The sequence below is a fragment of the Leucoraja erinacea genome, chromosome 32 (assembly GCF_028641065.1).
Source record: "Leucoraja erinacea ecotype New England chromosome 32, Leri_hhj_1, whole genome shotgun sequence".
NCBI classification, from domain to species: Eukaryota; Metazoa; Chordata; class Chondrichthyes; order Rajiformes; family Rajidae; genus Leucoraja; species Leucoraja erinaceus.
Genome location: NC_073408.1, coordinates 11,430,240 through 11,455,354, shown reverse-complemented (window position 1 = coordinate 11,455,354; position 25,115 = coordinate 11,430,240). Strand labels below are relative to the sequence as shown.

General features: G+C 42.8%; 2 protein-coding genes across 14 annotated transcripts in view; one reads left to right on the top strand and one right to left on the bottom strand.

Moving 5' to 3' along the window:
* The window catches only part of tecta (tectorin alpha), a 43,005-nt gene extending 38,355 nt beyond the window's left edge, over window positions 1-4,650 (top strand). Inside the window, exons 23-25 of the mRNA XM_055660477.1 lie at window positions 687-849; window positions 1,621-1,708; window positions 3,583-4,650. Of these exons, the coding sequence (XP_055516452.1) occupies window positions 687-849; window positions 1,621-1,708; window positions 3,583-3,812 (481 nt within the window). The 3' untranslated portion in view covers window positions 3,813-4,650. The remainder of the gene's footprint in view (window positions 1-686; window positions 850-1,620; window positions 1,709-3,582) is intronic.
* A 1,269-nt stretch (window positions 4,651-5,919) lies between these two features.
* LOC129712382 (rho guanine nucleotide exchange factor 12-like) overlaps window positions 5,920-25,115 on the bottom strand; it is a 93,355-nt gene continuing 74,159 nt past the window's right edge. For 12 of the 13 annotated variants that reach the window (XM_055660756.1, XM_055660757.1, XM_055660761.1 and 9 more), the window contains 13 exons: window positions 24,506-24,620; window positions 23,776-23,882; window positions 22,912-22,989; window positions 22,702-22,777; window positions 20,685-20,852; window positions 19,790-19,877; window positions 17,810-17,890; window positions 15,078-15,175; window positions 13,679-13,921; window positions 12,907-13,362; window positions 12,218-12,477; window positions 10,667-10,730; window positions 5,920-8,163 (listed from right to left, as the gene is read on the bottom strand). In XM_055660756.1, coding sequence (XP_055516731.1) covers window positions 8,153-8,163; window positions 10,667-10,730; window positions 12,218-12,477; window positions 12,907-13,362; window positions 13,679-13,921; window positions 15,078-15,175; window positions 17,810-17,890; window positions 19,790-19,877; window positions 20,685-20,852; window positions 22,702-22,777; window positions 22,912-22,989; window positions 23,776-23,882; window positions 24,506-24,620 — 1,845 coding nt within the window. In that variant the 3' untranslated portion in view covers window positions 5,920-8,152. The remainder of the gene's footprint in view (window positions 8,164-10,666; window positions 10,731-12,217; window positions 12,478-12,906; window positions 13,363-13,678; window positions 13,922-15,077; window positions 15,176-17,809; window positions 17,891-19,789; window positions 19,878-20,684; window positions 20,853-22,701; window positions 22,778-22,911; window positions 22,990-23,775; window positions 23,883-24,505; window positions 24,621-25,115) is intronic. The other variant, XM_055660769.1, reaches the window with a different exon arrangement.

Sequence of the window (25,115 nt, the reverse complement as noted above, 5' to 3'; positions counted from 1 at the left end):
GTGTTCGGCACAAACATTGTGGGCCAAAGGACTTATTCCTGTGCTGTTCAAAGTAAACTGTGAGATGCCTGTATCTGATTCAATTGTAGGGATGCTGGAATAATAGACAAAGACAGCTGTTATTGCTCACCCTTTTATTGCTCATCCATAAAACTCTGCAGTTACTTCCATCTCAGCCGGTTTCCCCCACCAACGAGCTCTGCTCAATTCTTCTGCTCCACTCCTAATACTCTCCACTCCTTCAGCTGCCTGCATTTCACTCCCAAATCTGCCTTTTAAAGTCTCCAGCAATTCTTCCGCTGGTCTTGCCTGATGCTCGCTTTTCCCTGAATCGGCCTCTGCTTTCTGTCAAGGCAGCTTTGAGATTTCCACTGCCATAATGACCAGGGGTCTTCACACGGTCTAAGACAAGCTCGCCCTTCTCGTCCATCGGACCACCTTGGTTATTTGTTTGGAGATGTTCCTTCACACCCACTGAGGATGTACAATCTGCCTATTGATTCCACTAACCAGGGCTGAGGGAAGGTGGCTCCAGGTTCCATCACATTCCCTTTGGGGGAAACAGCCAGACTTGTGTCCCACCCGCAGTGTTGATTGTGATTCCTGATCTTCACTCCCTCCACTACAGAGGCTATGTCTAACCTTATTATCCACCGTAATGATCTCTCTGTTCTTGCCTTGAGCAGGTGTCCAAACTCAAAGGACAGCACCATAGAGATGGAGGAGAATGGCGTGTCTCTCACCTGCCGCTTCCACATTGTTGTATTCAAGTTTATAGGGGATTATGACAAGATTCATCTACACTGTGATGTGTCGTTGTGTGATGCAAATATCAATAATTGCCGAATTGTGAGTAATAGCGTCATTCAATCGTACCAAACCCCGGAGAGAAGGAATGGGTAACGCTTTGGTTCGAGACCCTTCTTCAGACTGAAGTGGCTCGATTTGAAACGTCACCCACTCCTTCTCTCCAGAGACGATCCCTGTCCAGTTGAGTTACTTTTGTGTCTGTCTTTGGTGTAAACCAGCATCTGCAGTTCCTTCCTACACAAACCCTGTGTATTCCACACTATACCAGTAAGGGAATACAGAGGAGAAACTGCTCATTTACTGTCACCTACACAAACGTGAGGTGCCTGTATTTGATTAATTGTAGGGATGCTGGAAATATAGACAAAGGCAGCTGTTGTTGCTCATCCTTTTATTGCTCAACCCTAAAATCCTGCAGCTGCTTGTTGCAACCCTTTAGTCAGCATTGTGTAACTGAGAATGTACTTTCTCTTCGAACACCCAGCAATGCTTCATAAATTGAGTTCTCTATCCTGGTCATAGTTTAAAGTTTGAAAGGGGGGCTGAACAGTTAAGAAACACGGCTCTAGTAACTTTGGTGTGTCAAGTTGTAATGTGTCCAATGTAGTCTGGTACAGAATAACACTAGTGCAGGATATCGGATGTTGAAAAGGAATGATATTTCATAATCCCTCCAAAACCATGTCCAAAGTACTCATGAGGTCAAGAATTTACTTTAAACTTTTAGCAATTTTGTGCTCTGTTTGCTAAGTGTCTGCTGGCATAGGTTTCAGACACAGTGACTACATCTTTCACTCCTGGTTCCTGCAGACTTGCCCCACCAGCAGCAGGAGAATCGCAGACGATGGACAACTCGCAAAAGAGCAGATCCTCTCAGTCGGACCTATCAGGAGAAGAGGTTAGTTGCAGGGCTGGGGATGTGTATTCTGTGGTTGGGGCCATTTGCAATGTTTCTGAGGTTTTGAGTATGAAATATCCTCAACTTAAAGGATATAATGGAAACAAGCTCTTTGACCCAACTTGCCCATGCCGACCACCTACACTATTCACATCTGCCCTTGCTTGGCCCATATCCCTCTAAACCTATCCTGTCCATGCATCTGTCCAAATGTCTTTTAAACGTTGATAGAACCTGCCTCAACTACCTCCCTGGGCAGCTCCTTCCGTACACCCACCACCCTTTGTATAAAAAAAATGTACCCCTCGGGTTCCTATTAAATCTTTCGGCAACAAAGGAGAAAAAGGCACAGTTCATCTCTCTGCAACCTGCTAAGAGAGTGAGAAACCAGCAGAGGGAGTTGCTGGTAGTTAGGCTCAGAACTGCTGACCCACCTTTCATGTGCTCTCCTGTACCTGGTCAACTCTTCAGAGACTTGTCCATGGATCTTGTATGGCAGAGGGGAAGCTGTGTACGGACCCACAGTGAATTGGTTGTTACAATCCTTCCAGTGAAGGCTTGAAACTAAGTAGGACACTCAGGATATCGCCATCAACCACCAGGAGAGAAGACAGCCCACAGCACCATTAAACACATTGTGATACTGAAACTAGCATACATGTCAGTTTATCAAGATTTTGTTTAAAGAGGATTTTAATAGAGCCTGAGGGAGGATGTTCCAGAGCTTGGGCCATGATGTACCGTGAACAAGGACACTATTAATAGAACAATTATAACTGCAGGTCCAGAATTGAAGATATGGTTTATAGATACAGCACAGACATAGTTACCTTCAGCTCACCGAGTCCATGCTGCCCATCGATCACCTGTTCACACTAGTTCTATGTTATCCCACTTTTTCATGCACTCCCTACACATTAGGGGCCATTTTAGAAGCCAATTAACGCACGTCTTTAGATGCTGGAGGAAACTGGAGTACCTGGGAGAAACCTACGCTGTCACAGGGAGAACATACAAACTCCAGACAAAAACATCTTTTGTTGGATGGAACCCGGGTCTCTGGAGCCGTGAGGCAGCAGCTGTGCCACACTAAAGATGAATGGCTGTAGGACATTACAAGTGTCAGGAGAGACCAGGCTACAGAAGGATTTAAACTATAATCAAGTGGATTGGGAGACAAGGTTGAACGGCAACGATGTGTGGGTTCTGATACGGACAGCAAAGATTTTGATGTGCTCAGATTTACAAAGTTATCCTGCAACATTCAGGGAATAATTAAAGCATAATCAATGATTTACAGTAACTATCCCAACAGCAGGAATGGAGAACCATGTTATAAGAATAATATAGTGCTTTTGTGGGTTGAATATCAGGTTCTGGGCATTGGCTCCTGATAATGGGGCTATCTATCCCATGTCTGTGCTGGCTGCGTCTGTGTAAAGGGGTTGGTGAGAGTGATTAGAGGATAATGATTGATCTTGACCAGAGTCGTACAGCGTGGAAACAGGATCTTCAGCACAACTTGCCCACTCTGACCAACATGTCCCATCTACAGATCCCACTAGTCCCATCTGCCACTAAACCTGTCATATCCACATACCTGTCTAATTGTTTCTTAAACATTGCAATAGTCCCTGCCTCAACTACCTCCTCTGGTGGTTGTTCCATTCACACACCACCCTTTGTGTGAAAAGGTTACCCCCTCAGATTCTTATTAAATCTTTCCCCTTCACCTTAAACCTATATTCTCTGATTCTTGATTTCACTGGGCAAGAGAGTGTGCATCTCCACGACCCATTTGGGTAAATGTGAAGGAAGTTGGTGACGGTGTGGCAGAAACTCTGACATCATTGGCTCGACCTCTGTTTCTGCAGCAGCTGATTTGTGTGAAGTGGACAATGGCGGTTGTGAACAGATTTGTACAAGTCTTGGAGAGCGGGCAGTGTGTAGCTGCATCACCGGAGTCTTGCATTGGGATGGAAAGCACTGCCGAGGTAAGCCAGAGAATTCAACAATGCCCAGAATGGTTAAAGTAAAGTCACCTGCCATCTCCCAGAATCTATCCTGTATTCAGGGGTACAGGTGTTGGCTGAGAATGGGGTGAAGGACAATTTCACCAAATGCCTGGCCCCATTGCAAGCAGAACAAACATTAAGCATCAGAACCAAGATTTAGTGTCCGCCTGCAACATGGAGCTTAGAACTGGCACCTCGTTAATGCTGGCCAATAATATGAGTGGGATTCTTAGGGGCAAGGTTTACATCTGGTATTTATAAATACCTAAATCCAAGCCTGCAACCTCCAAAAATAGCACAAGTGTAGAGGACCATCACCATGTGCTGGCACTTTCCCAACTCGTGCACTGTCCTGAAAAATTCTTCCCATCTTTCACCAGACAGGTACATGTGATGGCTCTGCACTATTTTCTCCCCCAAGGGCGAATAGAGATGCCCAATTACGAGATACAAGATACATTTAATTGTCATTTGGACCCCTTGAGGTCCAAACGAAATGCCGTTTCTGCAGCCATACATTACAAACACATGGACCCAAGACACAACATAATTTACATAAACATCCATCACATCGCTGTGATGGAAGGCCAAATAAACTTATCTTATAAATTAAGTGCTGGCCTTGGTAGTTCATGCCCGCACCCTAAGTTTTTTAGAAAGTAGAAAATTACTTGATTAAAAACAAATTAAGCCATCGCTATAGCCAGGCTGCAAGTCCTAGTATGGTGATAGAAATGCGATTGTAACACCATGATATTAAGACCTTGATGTTGACACTGACACAACCCCCTGTGGTCCCAATGCAATGTTACTGCAAGTGTGATCTAGCTGCTGGGGATGCTCATTAAACAGAAAGGCCCACCTCGGCATGACAGGAAGTTGCTAGTTTAACTTGACTGACTTAACTCTCCTATACTTCTCTCTTTTTTTCTCTCTCTAGCTCTAAGCGCTTCCAGTGAGCCAACAATACTGCCTCAGCTTTTGGTGATCACTCAGATCATTAGTTGGTTATTGGTAAACACACAAAACCTGAAACTGTAGCAGAGATGGAGCAGTCAGACATGGGAGCAAGATTACAGTGGGATTGACCAGAATTAAACAAACTGCAATTTCATTTTTTTGGGGGAATCAATTTTATTTAATTAAATAATGCTTTTGTAGTGAAATACTGTAATATCTGGACTGTATCATGCATTTTTACAGAGTTGGAACTTATTCTTTATCCCGATATAAACAGCCAGGACTGGTGTATGTTTTAGGATTTCAACTTTTGAACTGTTGTGTTTAGGGTAACAAACATTGAAATAAAAGATTTATTGTCAATTGAACTGAGGGTCATTCTGATTCAAACCATCTTGAGCTCAATGCTCAACAACTAATCAAAAATTGAGATCTTTGCTCCATGGACAGTTATGCCATACAACCCCTCCCCACACACACACACACACACATAGCTGACATTCTTCCCAGGTGATCTCTCCACATACATGATGTGAACATTTTTGACTATTATTTTTGGTGATGTACCTTCATAAAGTGATTGCAGGATTTGCACCATGTAAAGGTTACTGCAGCTCCAAGGATTTGTATTAAAATCATTTTGATCCAAATCAATCTTTCGTGTCTACGGCACATTCCAAAGTAATGACTGGATTGAGGAAAAATGCCTCGAATTCTGGAACTTGCAGCAACACAATTGCCAAAGCTTGGCACAGTAAAATAGTTGGTGCCCGTGGAACTCATCCTTCAGTTTGTCTCTTGCACCTAATCCCGATGGGTCAGTACCAGCCGGACTTGTGGGGCAACTGGAACCAGTTCTCTCCCAAGAATCTGTGCCCCAGGTGGATGTGGTGTCTGACAAACACCTACCACAGAGAGACAGGAAGCTATTTTACAAAGTTAGGGAGACAATGTTTTACACCAGAATGCAATATCCATACCTTGACTAACTTAGCCATCGTTCCATCTCTAGGGAACACAGACAGGCAACATTTCAGGTTGGGATATTTATACGGATTGTAGGGTCTTAACCAGAATCATCACCCATCTATGTTCTCTATAGATGGTGCCCAATCTGCTAAGTTACTCCAGTACTTTGTATCCTTTTTATAAACCAGCACCAGCAGTTCCTTGTGTCTACATAGCTTTCAGCAAGTAGTCAAACACATATTAGGTCAAAAACAACAAAAGCAAATCTTTCCGCCACAGCTTTTTAATTATACGGAAACAATTTAATTATAATGAAACATTTCTTTAAAACCCAGATCCCAGAAACAGAATTATATTTGTTTTTTTTTCAAGTAACATAATATCATTGCTAAATCTTAAACGAGATGCTATTTTACAAAGTTAGATAAAACCAATTGAAATATGTCATAAACTTGAGACAAATAAAACTATAGATTAGGGGAGGCAGCAGAGTTAGTGTGTTGCGCAGGGTGATGTACAGGGCAACAACAGGAGCTAGAGCAGATCTGTACACGTCAGGGCAATAGGTAAAGTTAGGACATGCACTCACACCAAATCAGCATCATCTCAGAAGCAAGAGTGGTGTGAGGAAATTTATTGGAGAGTCTGAAGTATCTGCTTTAGTCAGAGTTAGAACTGATATCCACCAGGAGGGTGTCTTGTGCCTTGTTAACAGATTTTATGTTCACTTTACCATCAGTACCAAACAGCAAGAACTAGGTGACAGTAATTTCCAGTTATTCACACCTGATGGGCTCGCCAAAATTAAGTTTCTCCCTCGAGCCCTGTGTAACACTGAGATGAGGGTTGATATTGAATGGGACAGGAATTATGAGATGGACACTGCAGGTCTATGGAAATAGCAGCTACCAGGTAGATTTAGTTACAGCTGCTGTTTCTGCCAAATGGAATATAGGAAGCCACATGATTGAAAGTTGGGGTTATTTGTGGTGTGGAGAAACTAATCCTGGGAGGTGATGCTCTAAATGCAAATCAATCGATTATATAAACACGATTCTGGCAGTACAGAATGAACCAGACCCAGTGCCCACCACATCAACATTTCCAACATCTCGTGTCAGAAGTCTGCTCTGCTATTTTGTGACCAAATTGTTCCAAAACCACAGTATCAGTGAGAGATAAGCATCTGAAAAATAAAAGACGCGACAGTCCTGGCGATGTGTGGATGTGAGGGGTGAATGTGTTTGCCAAGTACTTAGAGAACAAAGAATAAGAAACTGTATGTTGCAAACACACTGCGTGCCCAGAGTAAAGACAAGTTAGAGAGGTAGCGGCTCTCCAGCAGAGAAACACCACCCTGTCCCTGCACCTGGTACTTTGCTCTGAGTGGAGGTTTTGCTACAAAGCAGCTTTGGTCCACAACCCTGATTCTACATCTGATCAGGATCATAACAGCAGATATAATGTGGATCTTGAACCTAACTGAGCTACCAAGAGCTTTGCTGTAGTAATGAACTGTGTAATAACACACCTTCTCTCACAGCCCAGCTGTGCTGTCAGTCTTGCAGTCTGTGCGCTAACTCTCTTTCGTGTAAACTCTGCTTGCTCCATCTCTCACACTCCAGGCACCTGCTCTCCCTTGCATTCTCTGTGCACTAGCTGTCTCTCTCTCTCTCTCTCTCTCTCACACACACATACCGAGCACTAGCTCGCTCGCTCTCTCACATTCACTCAAATTCCAGAAGTCCAGTAACTGACTCAACCCATGAAGCGTCTCACCCTCTCTCACCCTGTGCTTTAACCCTCTTACCTAATGGAGCAACTAATTTTCTCTCGCCTCCTCTTGCATACACCATCAGTACAGTAAGACACACACAGATACAAACACACTATTTCTCTCTCTCTCTCTCGCTAGCTTTTTCACACACACACACCCCAGCAGTGTAATAACTCTCTTACCCTGATTACATGGTAACTCTCCTTTACCCCCCAGCTGTCTATTCCACTGTCCCCATTGCTGGAACTCAGCACGTGGGCTCCATGCATTCACCAGATCTTAATCTTCATCTGCAAATCAGCTTAAAACAGGCTATGAAAATAAAAATTATAACAAAACAATTGCATTTATCATAGCAAGTGAATACAAATAAATACATCTCGATTTCATCAAACTCTAAGCTGATTTTCTGTACATTTGGTTTTTGGAGATGTGGAGAGCGAGATCAGTTCTATAATTGAAAGAGGTGTGTGCATACGTGGGAGGGCGATTTCATCGGCCAATCCGGGATGCACCCATAACTGGCAAGACACACCAATACAGGCAGGACTCACTGATACACCATCCCAAAAATGACCCAGAAATCAGCGGCATTTGAACAAACAATCAGTTCCACAAATGTCTCTAAAGTCCAGAGCTAGCAGGAGCTTCAAGGGGTCATCTCCAAGCACCCATATGTTCCATCACCAAGCCTGGCTTGATTCCACTTTAGAACAAACTCCATTAACTATCTCCTGTAAACAAAGCAGAGAGATTGTTTCACACACAACCCATAATATAGTTCATGCTCCCTTGCCCCTTCTCCCCAAACCCATCATTTGATCCATCCATTCTGTTCAATTTACTCCATGTATTCCACGATTGCATTATCCCTTTGATGAAAATAACTTTCAGAATTAATTTTAGTGACTCCCTCTATCACCCAATAAATTGTCATGCTCCAATCATGTTTCCTCACAACAGTATTTATTACAGCTCTGGTCATTATTGGATCCACAGAGACAGAGACTGGGCCTGTTGGCCTTGGTGTGCAGTGTACAGTTCTTCACAGCGGATTTTTCATTTCAACATTTGCTCCTGATTTTTCCAATGGGGAAAGTATTAATTGACTGGATATTTCAGGCAAAAGAAACATGGGGAATTCTCTCTCAACATAAGAACACAAAGACAGCAGTATGCTTATATTGCCCCTTATACCTATTATGTCATTCAGTGTATCATAACTGATTCCATATTTTCTTCATCTGTTGATACCTCTGGAGGTCAGAGAGCAATCAACCTCGCACATTTTAAGATCAACAATTGACAAATCAACAATTGCTGCCTGTAAAACGCTTTAAACATCTAACACCCTTTGTGAAACTTTGATCCCAGAAACCTTGGCTTTATTACATAAACCATAATTCAAATTGTTATTGCTTGCAACACCAAATGTTCTGTGGAACCTTAACATCAAAAAACACAATCTTATGGCACAGAAATGGACATTTTCATCCATGCCTGTGCTGTGTATCTATGCTAATCCTATTTGCTTAAATTATTCCTGTATCTCTCTACGAGGACCCCAAGTATCTGTCCAAATGCCACTTAAACATTGTAATTCTATCTGTTTCCATCGCCTTTTCTGACATGTTATGTCAGATAACAACCAATCCTTCAGATCTCCTTTACATTTTTACACTATCACCTTAAACCTGTGCCCCCTGGTTCTAGTTTCCGCTATCCTGGGGGAAATGACAGATAATCCATTCTACTTATATCCCTCATAATTTGACAGAGATGCAAGGTCGCCCTTCATTCTCCTACAATCCAGCCCATCCAATCTTTGTTTATAACTCCATCACTCGTTATCAATGAAGGTTGTCATGGTTGGAGTGTCCTCGACTGATAATTTAATCCCTGATATCCAAGCATCATTCTTCCAAGTCTCCATTGCACTCACTCCAAAGTCAATAGACCCTTTCAAAAGCACAATGCCCAGAGTTGCTCACAATACTGCAACTGTGATCTGACCCATGGCAAAGGCAGCTGCAGAATAATCTCTATCCTCACGTCCAGTTCTCCAGCATCCTGCAATTCTTTTTTGCTCTTGTCAATAATTGAATCTACATACAACCTTGGAATCCACACAGTCTATTTGTTCAGAAATAACTCTATCCTTTTAGATAATTCAAAGTTGTGCTACGGATAAGCAAGATCATTGTAAAAGCTAAGAATGCCGATGTAATTCTTTGAGTGACAGAGTGAAAAATAGGAAAGGTATGCTACATCTATATCGAACTTAGTTCAGACCACACTGAAGTATTTTGTATAGTTCTGGATCTCATGTTACCCAAAAGGATGCAGATGCAATGGAGAAAATGTACAAGGGTGATAATAAAAATGCTAGAATATACATATCACCATAGGGAGAACATGCTGGGCTCCTCTTCTCAAGATAATTGAAGGGACAGAGAAAGGACTATTACATGGAAAATAAAATTGATAAGAGATTAAGGAAAGCATGTTTCCACGTGGGGAAAAGTATAACTAGTGATTATTTAATTTCAATGATTACCAAGAAATCTGAATTGAGAAGAAATGTATTTACCAGAGTGGTAAGAAGTAGAACTCTTATTTCAGAAGCAGCTGGATTAGCAGAGGGAGAAGGGAAAAGTGGGTTACACTTGACTTGGATGAGAAAACACAGGAAGAGGGCCAAGTGGAATATAATTACCAAAATGGACTGGATGGATTGAATTACCTATTCTTTCGTCATAATGTCAAGACTGCAGAAGAAAACATTCATGGACATTTCACATCAACCACTCCTGTCACCCCCAAACAAAAATCTATCAGGTATTAACATTTTCAGTGTTCAGCTATCTGGTTCTTAATTTAAAAATAAAGTCTTACGGGACTATAATTCCCTGGGATGGGTCCTTGACCCAAAACATGTGGTTTCTCTTTCCACAAATCCTGCGTGATGAGGCCGAGTTCTTCCAGTATTTGGTTTGTTTCAGATTCCAACATCTGCAGTTTTATTGGTTTTAAGTAATTCCCTGGTTTTCCTACCAACTTTCTTAAGCAGCAAAATGACAAGCATAATCTTCTAATTTAAAGGAATGGTTCGTGACCCAAGACAATTATGGTAGCGCAAGGTTACAAAGTATCCCCTCTAACTGTGCAGACTGCTTTCTGTTGAGGGCCTGTCGGAGCAAAATGGTGCTAAACATCGCAATGTAATCAGACACTTGCCTGTTGGCTCATGCGTAGCTGAGAGCTCCAGGACCTGCTGACTGTGGCATTCCAGCTCCAACTCCTGAAATGAACAGTGAAAGAATAAGTTTACACACAAAAATTGCCTTCAGTTAGTAGCTAAGGCTACGGACTGCAGCTATCTTTAGCTCATTATTTCAATAGACAATAGGTGCAGGAGTAGGCCATTCGACCCTTCGAGCCAGCACCACCATTCATTGTGATCATCTACAATCAGTATCCCGTTCCTGCCTTTTCCCCATTATCCTGACTCCACTATCTTTAAGAGCCAACTCTCTCTTGAAAGAATACAGAGAATTGGCCTCCACTGCCTTCTGAGGCAGAGAATTCCACAGATTCACAACTCAAAAATGTTTTTCCTCATCTCCGTTCTAAATTGCTTACCTTTTATTTGTAAACTGTGGCCCCTGGTTCTGGACTCCCACAACATCAGGAACAGGTTTCCTGCATCTGCCGTGTCCAAACGGTTAATAATCTTATGTTTCAATAAGACCACCTTTCATCCTTCTAAATTCCAGAGTATACAAGCCCAGCCGCTCCATTCTATCAACATACGACAGTCCCGCCATCCCGGGAATTAACCTTGCTGCAATCCCTCAATAGCGAGAATGTCCTTCCTCAAATTTGGAGACCAAAACTGCACACAATACTCCAAGTGTGGTCTCACTAGGGCCCTGTACAACTGCATGAGGACCTCTTTGCTCTTATACTCAACTCGTCATGTTATGAAGGCCAACATGCCATTAGCTTTCTACACTGCCCGCTGTACTTGCATGCTTACTTTGTGACTGATGAACATGGAGCCCCAGGTCTTGTTGTACTTTTCCTTTTACAACGAGATCTGGGGGTCCTTGTTCATCAGTCACTGAAAGTAAGCATGCAGGTACAGTGAGCTCCTGTCAACACTACACAAGAAGTCAGCAAATGTGCTCCTGGGTTACTCGCTAATTGAAATGAGAGATAGTATTCACTGAAGCTCTTGAATTATCTTCAACCTTTTGTGGACATTTCTACCTTTACCCATTCTCTTACAATGTGCAACTCTGTTTGTGAGGATAAGACACACATACATTGCCAGATCCCGTGATCTCTATTAGAGTTTGCCCAAATTCTCAATTTCAAGCAGCCATTTTCATTGTTACCAGGAAATGTCAGTTTTCATTTTGTTACTTAACAATACAAAGGAAACTGGTGGTGAACTTAAGTTCAGGAAAAAGCAACTCTGATTACATGCTTTGAGCTGCTCTATCTGGGGACTATATCACGCAAAAACACCGAAGTCTGGAGAAGGATCCCGACCCGAAACGTCAGCTATCCCAGAGAGGTTATAACCACAGACCTTTCTTCTCCTCCTAATGATATCATTTATTTTTTGATAAAAACATTCTGAACACCGGCTAATTTTTTGCAAATCACACCGACAATGAAAATTCACCATTGAATACAACCTTGGGTTGGGGTGTCACACTAAAGATCAGATGCACCAGTACCAGGCTGTGCCGACTGGATAGATCTCAATACGCATATTACCTTTAAATATTTCAGATCAGACTCGATACTATGAATTAATTGGAGGATTTGGTTGCGCACATGTGATGTAGGAAGCAGCTGTCTAATTCCTGCCTCTGGGCCTTCTGCATTACAAGGATCAGTTGCACTGTTGCTTTCCCTCGCCTCTGTGCTCTGGGTGAGACAATCCACAGAATAATCAGATGGAAGTGTAGACATTTCTACTTCATCAGTGGAGCTTCCTTCTGTCTGTGGAAATTCATCCAGGGTTATAAAGTTCCCTGCCAAAGTGAACAAAGATTTTAATAAAAGTTAGTGATACCTCTTGAAGATCTCAGGCTGAAGAATGTTTCTTACAAAGAAAACAGGACAGAACCCAGAAGCTCTCATTGTAACTACCCAAACCAATACATTATTTTGAGTGACGTAACTACTCAACTCTTGTGGGAAGTCAAGACTAAACAATGGACAGTTGGTGTGGAAAACTACTTGGTAATTAGTCTCAAGAACTCAAAAAGGAGGACACATTTTTAATCTTGACTGAAGGGTCACAACCCGAAATGTCACCTATTCCTTTTCTCCAGAAACACTGTCTGACCCGCTGAGTACTCCAGCTCTTTGTGTCTATCTTCAGACAATTTCCCTGTTGGGAACACATTTCTTTGGAGAATGGACACCAGTTGTGCAAGCAGTTCATGCTTATAACCAACCTGATGAACGGGCTTGTGACTTTGCCTCCTCTTCTCTATTTGGACTTGAACTGTTCCCTTGTAATCGATGCTCATCCGAGTGATCTTCTGGGGCGTCGTAGAACCTATCTCCACCATCGTCAGCTACCAAGTCTGGTCCACGTCCTTCAGTTGGGATACGTTCGCTGTGACCCGCTTCCAGTGTGAACTGACGGGGAAGTTTAGTCCTTTCACTAATTCTTGTGTCAGCCTCTACTTCCTCCATTGTCCCATTGGCTATCTCCAGCTGATGCTGCAGTGCCTTGTTGGGTGCCCCACCTTGACAACACGTCGTGCTGTTGGATGGCTCATCAGTCCCCTGCTTTGGTGACGGCAGTACACTGTCATCTTCTGGAAGGTGCCGAACAGATGCTCCATCACTGGCATCATCTTCTGAACCCATCGCATGAGCCGACAGCAATCGCTTCAATGAGTGAACTAAAGAGATGGAGAGAAGGCTGCAGTGAATCAAATGCTTAGGAGCTTTGCAGCAATCAAGAAACATTTTCGCTTGCAAGCATTATTTACCTTTAAATATCTGGCAGCATGACAATGAATGGGCAACTGTGGTTGAGAATTGGCAGAGGACAAAACAGCCTGAAACAAGCCCTTGCTGAAAAATGTCAGTAAATGTAGGAATTGAGACCCCTGTATGTCCCACCACTGCAAAGTTTCCGAGATGGACCACTGTGACAAGTAGTCATTCCCCCCTTATCATACCTACAGCCCGAGATGACAGAGAGTGTTTACTTACGGTTTATTAGTGCAGCCTCAGCTCTTGAGTAAGCGATTGATGACATTGAACCCCGAGCCCGACTGGAATAGTGCAACTCAGTGCTTCTGTAAGGGGGCCGCCCGGCAGAGGGTCTTCGGAGGTTGTTATAGTCCTGTATGTACCTGGGCTGCTCCTCTGTCTCCTGCGTGGGGATGATCGCACTGTGTTTCTGCTTGTTGTTCGCTGAGAGATTCGCTGCCAGCGGATCATCAACCTCTTTACCTGTGACAGAGATCGATTACTCAGACCATGCAAGAAGAAGCTTATTTTGCCTGTGTTCCTGATGACCAGTGCCGGATTTAGATGAAGAGAGGCCCTAAGCTGTTCCACTTATGAGGCCCCCTCCACGTTGGTTTTCAGCACTGGCGGCGAGGCTATCCGTGCCTGGGCCGCCGGGCTCCACTCGCTCCTCATCCGCCGGCATGGACAGCCATGGCGGCCAAATCTCCCACAATTCAAAGCGAGGGAGAAAGTGCCCAGCGCCGACCAGTTGCCGTTGCAGTGCACATGCGCAGGGCGGCCGACAATGTGCTGGCCGTGGTTGTGCGCATGTGCAGGGGGTAGGACGTGCAGGACGCAGCAATGCGCATGTGCAAGGCGGCCTGCCGTGCCGGCGGATGAGGAGCCCGGCGGCCCAGACACGGATAGCGGGGGGAGATGGGGAGAGAGAGATATATAGAGAGGGGGGCCCGCCCAGAGTTGAACGGTAGGTGTCCTGCCTTGGTCGGAGGCCCCCCTGGACCTCGAGGCCCTAAGCCTAAGCTTGTCTAGCTTATAGGTAAATCCGGCCCTGCTGATGACCATTTAAGATCGTAAGGAATAATAGAATGAGGCCATTCGGGCCCATCAAGTCTACTTCACCAATCAATCACGACTGATCTTTCTCTCCCTCCTAACCCCATTCTCCTGCCTTCTCTCCATAACCTCTGATACTTGTACTAATCAAGAATCAAGAATTCCCTTTGACTCCAGGGAAGCACCTGTACATACAACTGCAGAGGGTTGCAATGGCATTTAATAAGACAAGATACAGATGAACAGGATGACCTTTGAAACATCACTTGCTTTTGGTTTATTTGAAGCCATAATTATATCCACACCTCTCTATACAAGCAGCTCACATTTTCTCTCACCCTTTGAAAATCACATTTTTTTTTACAGAGAATGTCAGGAAATCTAGAAAGAAAAGATCAGTCATTTCCAAACTGAATGATGATCCACAGATGGAAGCATATCAAACATGCAAATCTCTCCCATAAAACACCTAGAAAAGCAATCTAAATAACATTCTCATAAATAAGTGCCTCTGATTCACAAGTCACACTCATAAACAGCTGTGTATTGATTCAGGTATCTGTTCCTTGCGACATTTTGGTACCTTGTGTTGAATCACTGCTGTTCGATATCCTTGCTGTGGCTTTGCTTGATCCACCTTGCTGGACTGTGCTCAGATTCTCCTCATCCTCTTGCTCACTCCTACATTAAATATTCAATCATTACATTAGTTTGGGGGGCAGGGAAGAAACATACACACATGCACACCCACAGACAGCCAGTATTATTCTTGAACGAGGTAGCTTGGTATACGCACATGTGGGTTAGTAAAACAGCTTTGTTTCCATGACACCTCAAATGTAAATGAATATCTTCGGGGCATCAAACATTATGAATTGTTACGAGCAAATCTTGTCATGAAGGAAGACAATATCATGCTCAGATATGTGTTTTCAAAAGGGGTACAAAGGATAAGGAGGGAAAGAACTGCAGATGCTGGTTTCAATCGAAGGTAGACACAAAATGCTGCAGTAACTCAGCGGGACAGGCAGCATCTCTGGAGAGAAGGAATGGGTGACATTTCAGGTCGAGACCCTTTTTTAGACTGATGAACGATGATTAAGAGGGAACTGATCAGTACCAAAAATGGCAGGAAGTGGGCACAAATTTGTCACAAGAAGCCAGAATTGAAAATAACACAAGGAAAAAATCTGGAGACGACCTGACCCCTCAAGTCTGTCCCTCTATGCAATATGATCATAGCTTTAACTCCTCTTCTGTGGAGGAGTTAAGGCTATATGGGGACTGATGATGAGCAGAGTATATCCAGGTTGGGCCTCACCAACATTCTATAACAATACTTCCCTATTTCTAAACACGTCATAAAGGCCAAATACTATTTGTCTTTCTAACTATTAGTTGTACCAGTCTGTTACATTTTACGATTTATGCACAAGACCATTGAGATGTGGCAGGGAAATAATTGAAGCATCTTGGGGATGGTACCTGCGTTTGAAAAAGCATAAACCTATTTCGGAAAATTAGCATGGCTTTGTATGGGGGAGAATGTCTCATAAATTTGAGAAAGATAATGGATGGTATCTACAGTACATGTACTTTAGCAAAGCTTCAGACAAGGTCCCCCAAGATATGTTGGTCCAGTGGATTAAGTCAAATAGGATGCACAGTGGGTTGGTAAAATGGATAAGGTCACACACGCCTGCCTCCTTTGATCCAGTCGAAATAGTGCAAGCCAATTCAATCTCTCCTTATAACTTAAGCCCTCCATTCCAGGCAACATTCATGTGAAGCTGTTCTGCACCTTCTCTAGCTTTCCTATAGTGTGGTGACCAGAACTACACACAAAACCCCAAGCATAGCCTACTCACTAATTTGTACAACTAGAACATGATATCCCACTCCTATGCTTTGGCTGATGAGGGCAAGCAAACTATATGCCTTGTTCACCACTTTCAGGGAACTGTACACTTGTACCCCAAGGTGTTGCTGTTCAATAACGTTCCGCAGGGACCTGCCATTCACTCCGAGCCCTGGCAGGTATAACTTTCTAAAATGCATCACTTTGCATTGGTTTGTGTTAAATTCCATCTGCCATTCCCTTGTTCCCAGTTGATCTTGATGCTGCTGAAACCTTAGACGATCTACATTCTCCACAATTACACCAATTTTGATGTCATCTGTAAACATATTGCAATCTTCAAATGCAAACAGTAAAATGGCAGGACCCTTAGGAGCATTGATGTATGGAGGAATCTGGAGTCCAACTTCCTGAAAGTGGCAGTGCAATAGGATAGTGGTACAAAACTCATATGGCAGGAAAAATGTCAGGAGGTTACCTTGCGGTGGCATAAAACTTTGGTTAGGTCATACTTATGAGTATTGTGCACAGTTCTGGTCCCCACACCATAGAAAGGACACGGAGGCTTGAGAGAAGGTGCAAGAGAGATTTGCCAGGCTGTTGTTTAGATTCAACTGTATTAACTAGAAGGAGAGGTTGGACAAACTTGGATTGTTTTTGCTGGAGCAGGGTATGAGGGGATGAGATAGAAGTATATCAAGTATAAAAGGCAGGGACTGCCTACACTAGGAAAGAGACACTTGCTATCTACCTTATATAAGCCTCATAATGTTGTGTACCTCTATCATTTCATCTCTTAACCTCCTACACTCGAAGCTCTGTGGATAACTCAAGCCATCCATCCAGGCAAAATCCTGGTAAATCATTACTGCACACTCTCCTACTTAATCACATCCTTCCTAGACTGTGGTGATCAGAGCCACACACAATATTCCAAGTGTGGCCTAACTGACGTGTGTGCAACATGACATCCTACAGTGACAAACATCAAATATGTTGCATAGTGTTGCAAAGTCCATATATCCTCAACACAATGTGTTCTCCCAAAGATTTCTGGTAGAGAGTTATGGGTCCATATGAGATTTCTCAGTGTGGAAACAGTTACAGCAAAAGGGAATCATCAGCATTCTTTCTTGACAAGCACCAATTAGTGTAAATTCACAAAATGTATCCAGCTGTTCCCTGTTACACTGTTAGGCCAAAGGATGAAGCCCAACACTCGAATGAAAATACTCTGCTGACCTTTTTATCCTCCCCCCACCCTAATATTAACAAAGCCGCATAAAAATAGCTCCGATTATTGAGAAGCTTCATCACCACATGGATCAAGACAGTTACAGATCTGCTTTTCATCTGCAAAATATTTATGGACTGCAATGGTGGAGAACTCCATATTTTAAATTATATTTGATTAATTAACATTCAGTAACATGACACAATGCAGGTGAAATACTTACTCAGTGGCAGGCGGCTCAGGGGCCACATGATGGCTTGGTGCTTTTATCGATCCCGATGTCTGTGTGATTAAATACTGCCATCTGTAAATGTAACAGGGAAAGATCAGTGAGAAATGGCTTTCAAAACCCCACCAGACTCGGCCTTAAATTACTAATTTTAAAGGCACAGGAAGAGACTATTCTGCTATAATTGTTCCCATCTCCTGTCCATTTTAATGTTTTTTCCAACGTTAAAATACTTATGTTAATCGGGGCTGGCAAGTCAGTCCAAAAGTCTCTAACAATGATAACAGAGAACATGGAACAGTACAACACGGGAACAAGACCAACAGCTAACAATAGTACACAAAAAAGCTGGAGAAACTCAGCGGGTGCAGCAGCATCTATGGAGCGAAGGAAATAGGCAACGTTTCGGGCCGAAAGCCTTCTTTAAAAAGGTTTTGGCCCAAAACGTTGCCTATTTCCTTCGCTTCATAGATGCTGCTGCACCCGCTGAGTTTCTCCAGCTTTTTTGTGTACCTTCGATTTTCCAGCATCTGCAGTTCCTTCTTAAACACAACAGCTAACAATGTTTGTGCCTGTCATTTGTAACAAACTACACATGTGCATGTATGTGGTCTATATCCATCAATTCCCTGTCTATTCAGGTGTCTGTCTAAATACCTCTTAAAATAGTTTCAACTTGTAATGCATCAATTCAAATATGATTTGTGGACAGCATTAAGTTTAGATTTTAGCAAAACCGGTCAAGAGACTGCAAAAGCACACCAACTCCCCCTCCCATTCTGAATCCGTCCTTTCTCTCCTCCATTGCCAGAGTGAGGCCCACCGTAAATTGGAGGAGCAGCACCTCATATTTCGCTTGGGTAGATTACAACCCAGTGGCATGAACATTGACTTTTCCAATGTTAGATTGTCCCTGCTTTCTCCTTTCCCCTCCCCTTCCCAGCTCTCCCACAGCCCACTTTGTCTCCACCTCTTCCTTTCTTCTTCCCGCCCCCCCCATCCCGACATCAGTCTGAAGAAGGGTCTCAACCTGAAACGTCGCCCATTTCCTTCGCTCCATAGATGCTGCCTCACCCGCTGAGCTTCTCCGGCATTTTTGTCTACTCTCAAAACATACTGTCTACTCATTTAAAAGTTAAAGCCCTGTCCCATGGTATGAGTTCATTCCAAGAGCTCTCCCGAGTTTAAAAAAAAAATCAAACTCGTGGTAAGCACAGAGAATGAACGTAGCGGGTACGTCGGAGCTCAGGGACGTCTCTTAGCGGCTCATAGCGCTAACGGTAGGTACTCGGGAAGACTCGTTAATGGCAGGTAAGCTCGGGAAGACGAGTGGCCATTACCGTAAATCTCCGAGTTCGAATCAATTCATGTGAGTACAAGCCCAGCGATATCAATGATATGACTGGACCTGTACTCGCATTAATTTAGAAGGATGATGGGGACCTCATCGAGACTTACTGAATAGTGAAATCTGTGAAGATGTTTCCACTAGTAGCAGAGTCTAGGACCAGAGGTCATAGCCTCAGAATTAAAGGACGTTCCTTAAAGCAGATCAGGAATTTTTTTAGTCAGGGGTGGTGAATCTGTGGAATTCTTTACCACAGATGGCTGTGGAGGCCAAGGTAATGAATATTTTTTAAGGCAGAGATAGATTGATTCTAGATTAGTATGGGTGTCAGAGGTTATGGGTAGAAGGCAGGAGAATGGGGATAGGAGGGAGAGATAATCAGCCATGCTTGAATGGCGGCAGACTTGATGGGCCAAATGGCCTGATTCAGCTCCTATCACATGACCATATGAATCCTGAAGTTACTGTTATTGAGATATGTATACAATTATGGATACGCCCCACAAATCCCGATTCTGCACTTTCATTGCAAATTCCTCCCTATTTGCCCAGTCATCAAATCTGTTACTAAAAAATAAAATTTATTCCCACAATCTCAGGTTTCCAACTTTATTACATGGACCTACGTTTTCCGTTCAGACACTGTCTGGGCCACCAGCTCGTAGATCTGTGCACCATCAGCTGACATTGAGATGACGAAAAAAGCTTTGTTATCTGAAAATGGCAAAACTTGATCATTAGTGAACAAACTGGAGTTCTAAACATTCCACAGTTCACTATGGGTTTCGGCCCGAAACGTTGCCCATTTCTTTCGCTCCATAGATGCTGCTGCACCCGCCGAGTTTCTCCAGCACTTTTGTCTACCTTCACTATATCTATTTCCTAGTAGCAAAAATCTGAACCGTACACTCCTATGCCCTAACACTTTCAGCTGCTTATGCCTGCTCAGCATTCAATTTATCAAGGCTGATCCATATGCAAATTAGATCTATCTACCCGCCTCCATTATCTTATATACCAGCAGTTAACCAGCTTTCTGGCAATTTCAAACCCCCAGGCCTAGTAGTTGTTCAAGGGATAGAAATCTAGATTTCTATTAGCATTTGTATTAAGTGGTTGCTCACATCAGCAGAGCAGATCTGGTTGTCCCTTTGTTGTGGGCAACAACTACTGTTGTGAGTTGCTCCCCACAACCCAAAAAAGGAAACAATTTCTGTTTACCAGATCAAATCCTTTAACCGTAAACCCCATAAACAGATTAGCCTTTAATCTTCAACACTTACAAGAATACCAGTGTAGTCTCACAATCAGACTGAGAATAGGCGTTCTATGGTCACATCTGGATGACAGCATGCAGCCAAGATATCACACCACTCGGCCAGTGCTGAATGACTAACATCCACAAAGATACTGCACTCTCAGATGCATTGCTTCTGGCTACCCTTTTCATCTCCTCATCCTTGTAATTTTTAATTTCTTTCCACCCAGTACCAGCTGATTGCTATTCTGGAAGCAACTAACCTGTTGCAACTTCTCGCACAAGCACAGCAGAGAGTTTGATGATGGGGCTGAAGGTGTGTTTGGTATCAGCATTGGCAGCAAGATTCTTACTGTGACACTTCAACACCAACCGTTCATCCTGCTTCTGAGATAGAACCAAGATGTCTTCCAACAGAAGTGTGTAGAGATCTATGTAGATAAGAAAGGGCAGGTAGAGTAAGTATCCATAAAGTAATGCACATTGAGGACTACTGGACTGCTTTGTGTGAATTATAAAATTATAGGAAAATGCAAAGATTCTCAGGAAGCTAATTTCCATGAGTAAAGGTTAGATTCCATGCTGAAACAGCTTCCCAGCATTTAAAGGCAAACTGGTAAATCTAGTTCAACGTCCAAGTTCACCTTAGAAAATGGACAGTGTCCAGGACCACTGTTTAATGACATTGCAAACCATGAAATACAATTCACAAACCAATACCAAGGGAATGTCTGTGGAAAAATCAGTTTCTTTCTGATGCTATGGTCAGTAGAGTGATTCAACGCAGGCCAAGAGCTTTGTAAAATGTCCAGGATCACATCTTAAAGGTGAACTCTGAACAGAGCTTGGTGTAAGCCCTGCCAACATTTTCCTAACTACGTATAGCTCCAGTGAGCACTGAACACAGCATCTGACAAACTATGACTGTTTATCCGTTCACATTGATCCACTTACCATTCTCATAAAAAATCATTAAAAAAGACACCTCTGTACTGTGGAGAGGTTGTATAGGAAGGAACTGCAGATGCTGGTTTACACCAAAGATAGACACAAAATGCTGGAGTAACTCAGCGGGAGAGGCAGCATCTCAAGTGAGAGGGAATAGGTGACGTTTCGGGTAGAGTCAAAGAAGAGCCTCAACCCGAAACGTCACCCCATTCCATCTCTCCAGAGATGCTGCCTGTCTCGCTGACTTACTCCAGCATTTTGTTTCTGTGGAGGAGTTGCCTTTCTGCAAAAATGTTTGCATAGTGATTTTCCAACATTTGTTGCTTACTTTGCATTTTGTGTTTAGTTACAGTATTTTTCTTCCTCAACACAAGTTCTGGAAGTGCAATGTGAATTCCCATGACCCAAACTGCAATAAGGTGTAGGTGCACTCTATGGGTATGTGGTTAAAGCTCCAACTCCTACAACATCAATGACCAAATACAAGAACATAAAGAACCAATATCACTAGTACTAGACAGCCAGGATTCCCTGCACTGTAGAGAGCATCCAGTTGTCAGATATTTGTACTACTGCAAAAATAAGAACCAATACCGTGAATCGCAGGCAATAATCACATTTATAAATAGCTTAGATATAAACTGCTGCATCAACACTTGAGAGAATAAGTAATCCTATCGGCCGATACACAAGACTCACCTATTACAAATATCCAAAGGACTGAAATTCATAAAAGAATAATCCAAACACTAAATTCCATTTAAAAATACAAGAACTAGAACTGATAAGTATGTACCCAACATGCAAGATCCTGAGCTGTAACCACCCGTCTCCGAAACAAGAACCCTATACATTATAACAGAGACACGACTCCTTTTCTGTAAATACTGGACAGATGGAACCCTGCACTGAACTACCCAAGATAATGAAAACACGTAAATACAGAGATAAGATCCAGCAACGTAAATACGCTAAACATAATCCTGTATAGTAAGCATCTAAGTCAGAAACTTCCACTACCAATTGATGGAGCAGGAACATTCATAAATACCTGAAACCACAAACATCCCAAAGAGATATTTGTCCGACAGAAGTAATGCAGTATTCTAGTTTACAACATGGCAGCAATAAAGGTAATAAGAATCATTTTTCACTTGACATCTGAATACTTTCCAAAATATATTCTGGTGTCTGGGGTGTAGTGATCAGGAAACAATGTCCAATACAAACTTCCAGCAGTATACGGATGAGAGGTTCCTGCCTATTTTTCAAATGATTTCAATCTTCAAAAACTGCACTTGCCACCATGTTCTGAGGGAGCTCTTTACTCACCGATTGTCTTATCTTTATTCACCCGCCAAGTCAGGGGCCCTTCATGAATCATGATCCGTTTTGTAAGGTCCAGACTCTTAAATTGGGAGATACAGAAAAAACAAATTGTGCTAAATGCAAAAATGGGTCTCTGCAATGTTTTATTAATCATTTCTCATCTAAACTTTAATAATGCCGGCCTTTTCATATTTTCCCCATTAAATAACTTACCCGGAACTCCTCAATCAGTGGATAATCTGACTGCTTCAGGCCAGACAGGTCCAGGCGGCGCTGATAATCTTCCAACCGCTGACATAAGGAAAGAACCCATTAACTTTCACAAGAAAATACTGGGCAAATCACAGAACAGAAAGCATCTTGACTAGCTGATGTCCCCAACTCTTACCCTTGATGTTTCAATGATAGCCTTTGGCTCGTTGATAAGCGTGAAGCTTTATGAAGCTCACATTACCACACCATTTCCCTTTCGTTCTGGAACCAATTGTCTAACTCAGTTACCCCGCTCTCAATGCATACTGTTTCAGGCATGTCCAAATAATCCAGTCATAAAACAGGTGGAGGTCGAAAGGTAGAGAATGTGATTTGAAATAAATTAACGGAGGCAAACTAGCTTCAAAAAAAAATTGATTTTTGTAAGGAAATACTGTTCACTGTCTTGGACATAACAAGCCTTGGTTATTTTTCCTTTCAATCCCTTAACTTGTCTGAGTGAATGTTGATGCCAGTCAATGAAAACCAAGGGCTGATACTGATGCAGTCATAGCAAATAGTGGCAATGAATAGGGATGAAGCAGCTGGACTCATCCGACAACAGTGCACTATTTGTGCCTTTCATAAAATCCATTTTCAACCAAAAAAATATACTTTAAATAATATATGGGATTGATATCGAGAACTTTTCATATATATTGTACAAGAGTAAAGAAACGGATGTACATACTGTGCAAACGTTCAAACACAAAATCTACCATGTTTTAAAGGCAAGGATCAATGCCGAGTCTTCCCCACTCAAACCAACGTATCTGTGTGGCATGGTAGGGGTTCATGCATAGAGTCCTCACCTCAAACACTCACCTGCTTATTTTCAGCTTCCTTTACAGCCTGGTTCACAAAGTTCAGGATCTGACGGCAGCATTCCGCTGCCTGTTTTACCTTTTTCTTCTCATCGTGCTGTTCTGGATCTAAGAACAAGACCAATTGTCACTTTAAATAAATTTGTTCCATCTCTCTCCAGAGAAAACCGTACAAACTTCATGAAAACACTTGTAAAATGAAATATTAAGCCTGTTTTTGGCATTATGGTTTATTTATGTGCAATTATTGGAGGATCTTTTATCAAACACAGCAGAACTAGAAGAGCTTCTTTAGTTTAGAGATACAGCGCGGAAACAGACCCTTCAGCCCATCGAGTCCGCACCGACCAGCGATGCTCGCACATTAACCTTAGCCTACACACACTAGGGACAATTTACACTTATACCAAGCCAATAAACTTACTAACCGGTACGTCTTCGGGAATTGGGGAGGATACCGAAGATCTCGGAGAAAACCCACGTGATCACAGGGAGAATGTATAATACTTCGTACAGACTAGCGTCCGTTAGTAGTGCTTCCCATATATGTCATCCTCTAATGCTCACAGCATATACACTGCGAAGCACGAGGAACGTGATGAAACACAATTACATAGCTATCGTCCAGAGACCCTCCCACTGCCATCTCCTGTGTTCACATGTGTAACCTGGCGGTTCTATTTTAATTATCCCTTGGGTTCTCTATGCAGCTGACTCTAGACTGGACATACCTGTATTTTTAGCGATGTTCTCCAGGAGTAGTGGGTATTTGGTCAGGCGCTGCATTTCAGTTGGGATGATGTCTTTAAGTTGCAGCCTCCGGCATTGTGGATTACTCTGTGCCTCCTGCAAAATATCACCGTGTAACTAAGATAATCCACTTAATGCAGCACATCTGCTTCTCCAACCATGTGAAACATCACCAATGCCTTCTGCAATAGTCTCCAATTCCATCTACATTTGGAATTGATTCATATTGCTTGAAAATTACATTCATGAGCATAAATAATACCCAGAATAGATCTCCCCATCTGTCTGTGCACATTCACTGTGCAGTTTATGCTCTTGTACAGATCAGACTTTCTGTCCAGAAGCATTTGCAAGGAGCTTCAGCAAACATGCGCCATGATAACACCTCTCACCCCCAATGGAATGCCTGTAGGACATAGGGCAATAAGAGATGTGGAGAAAACAGGTGAAATGAAGAGGGGGTGGGGAAGACGATGGAACAGCATAGAGCAAGCCGTATGCTGCTGCTAACCCATAGTGTACTTAGTGGCATTGCAGCTAGTGATGCTGCCTCATAGCTCCAGAGGCTGGGGTTGATTGTGATCTTGGGTG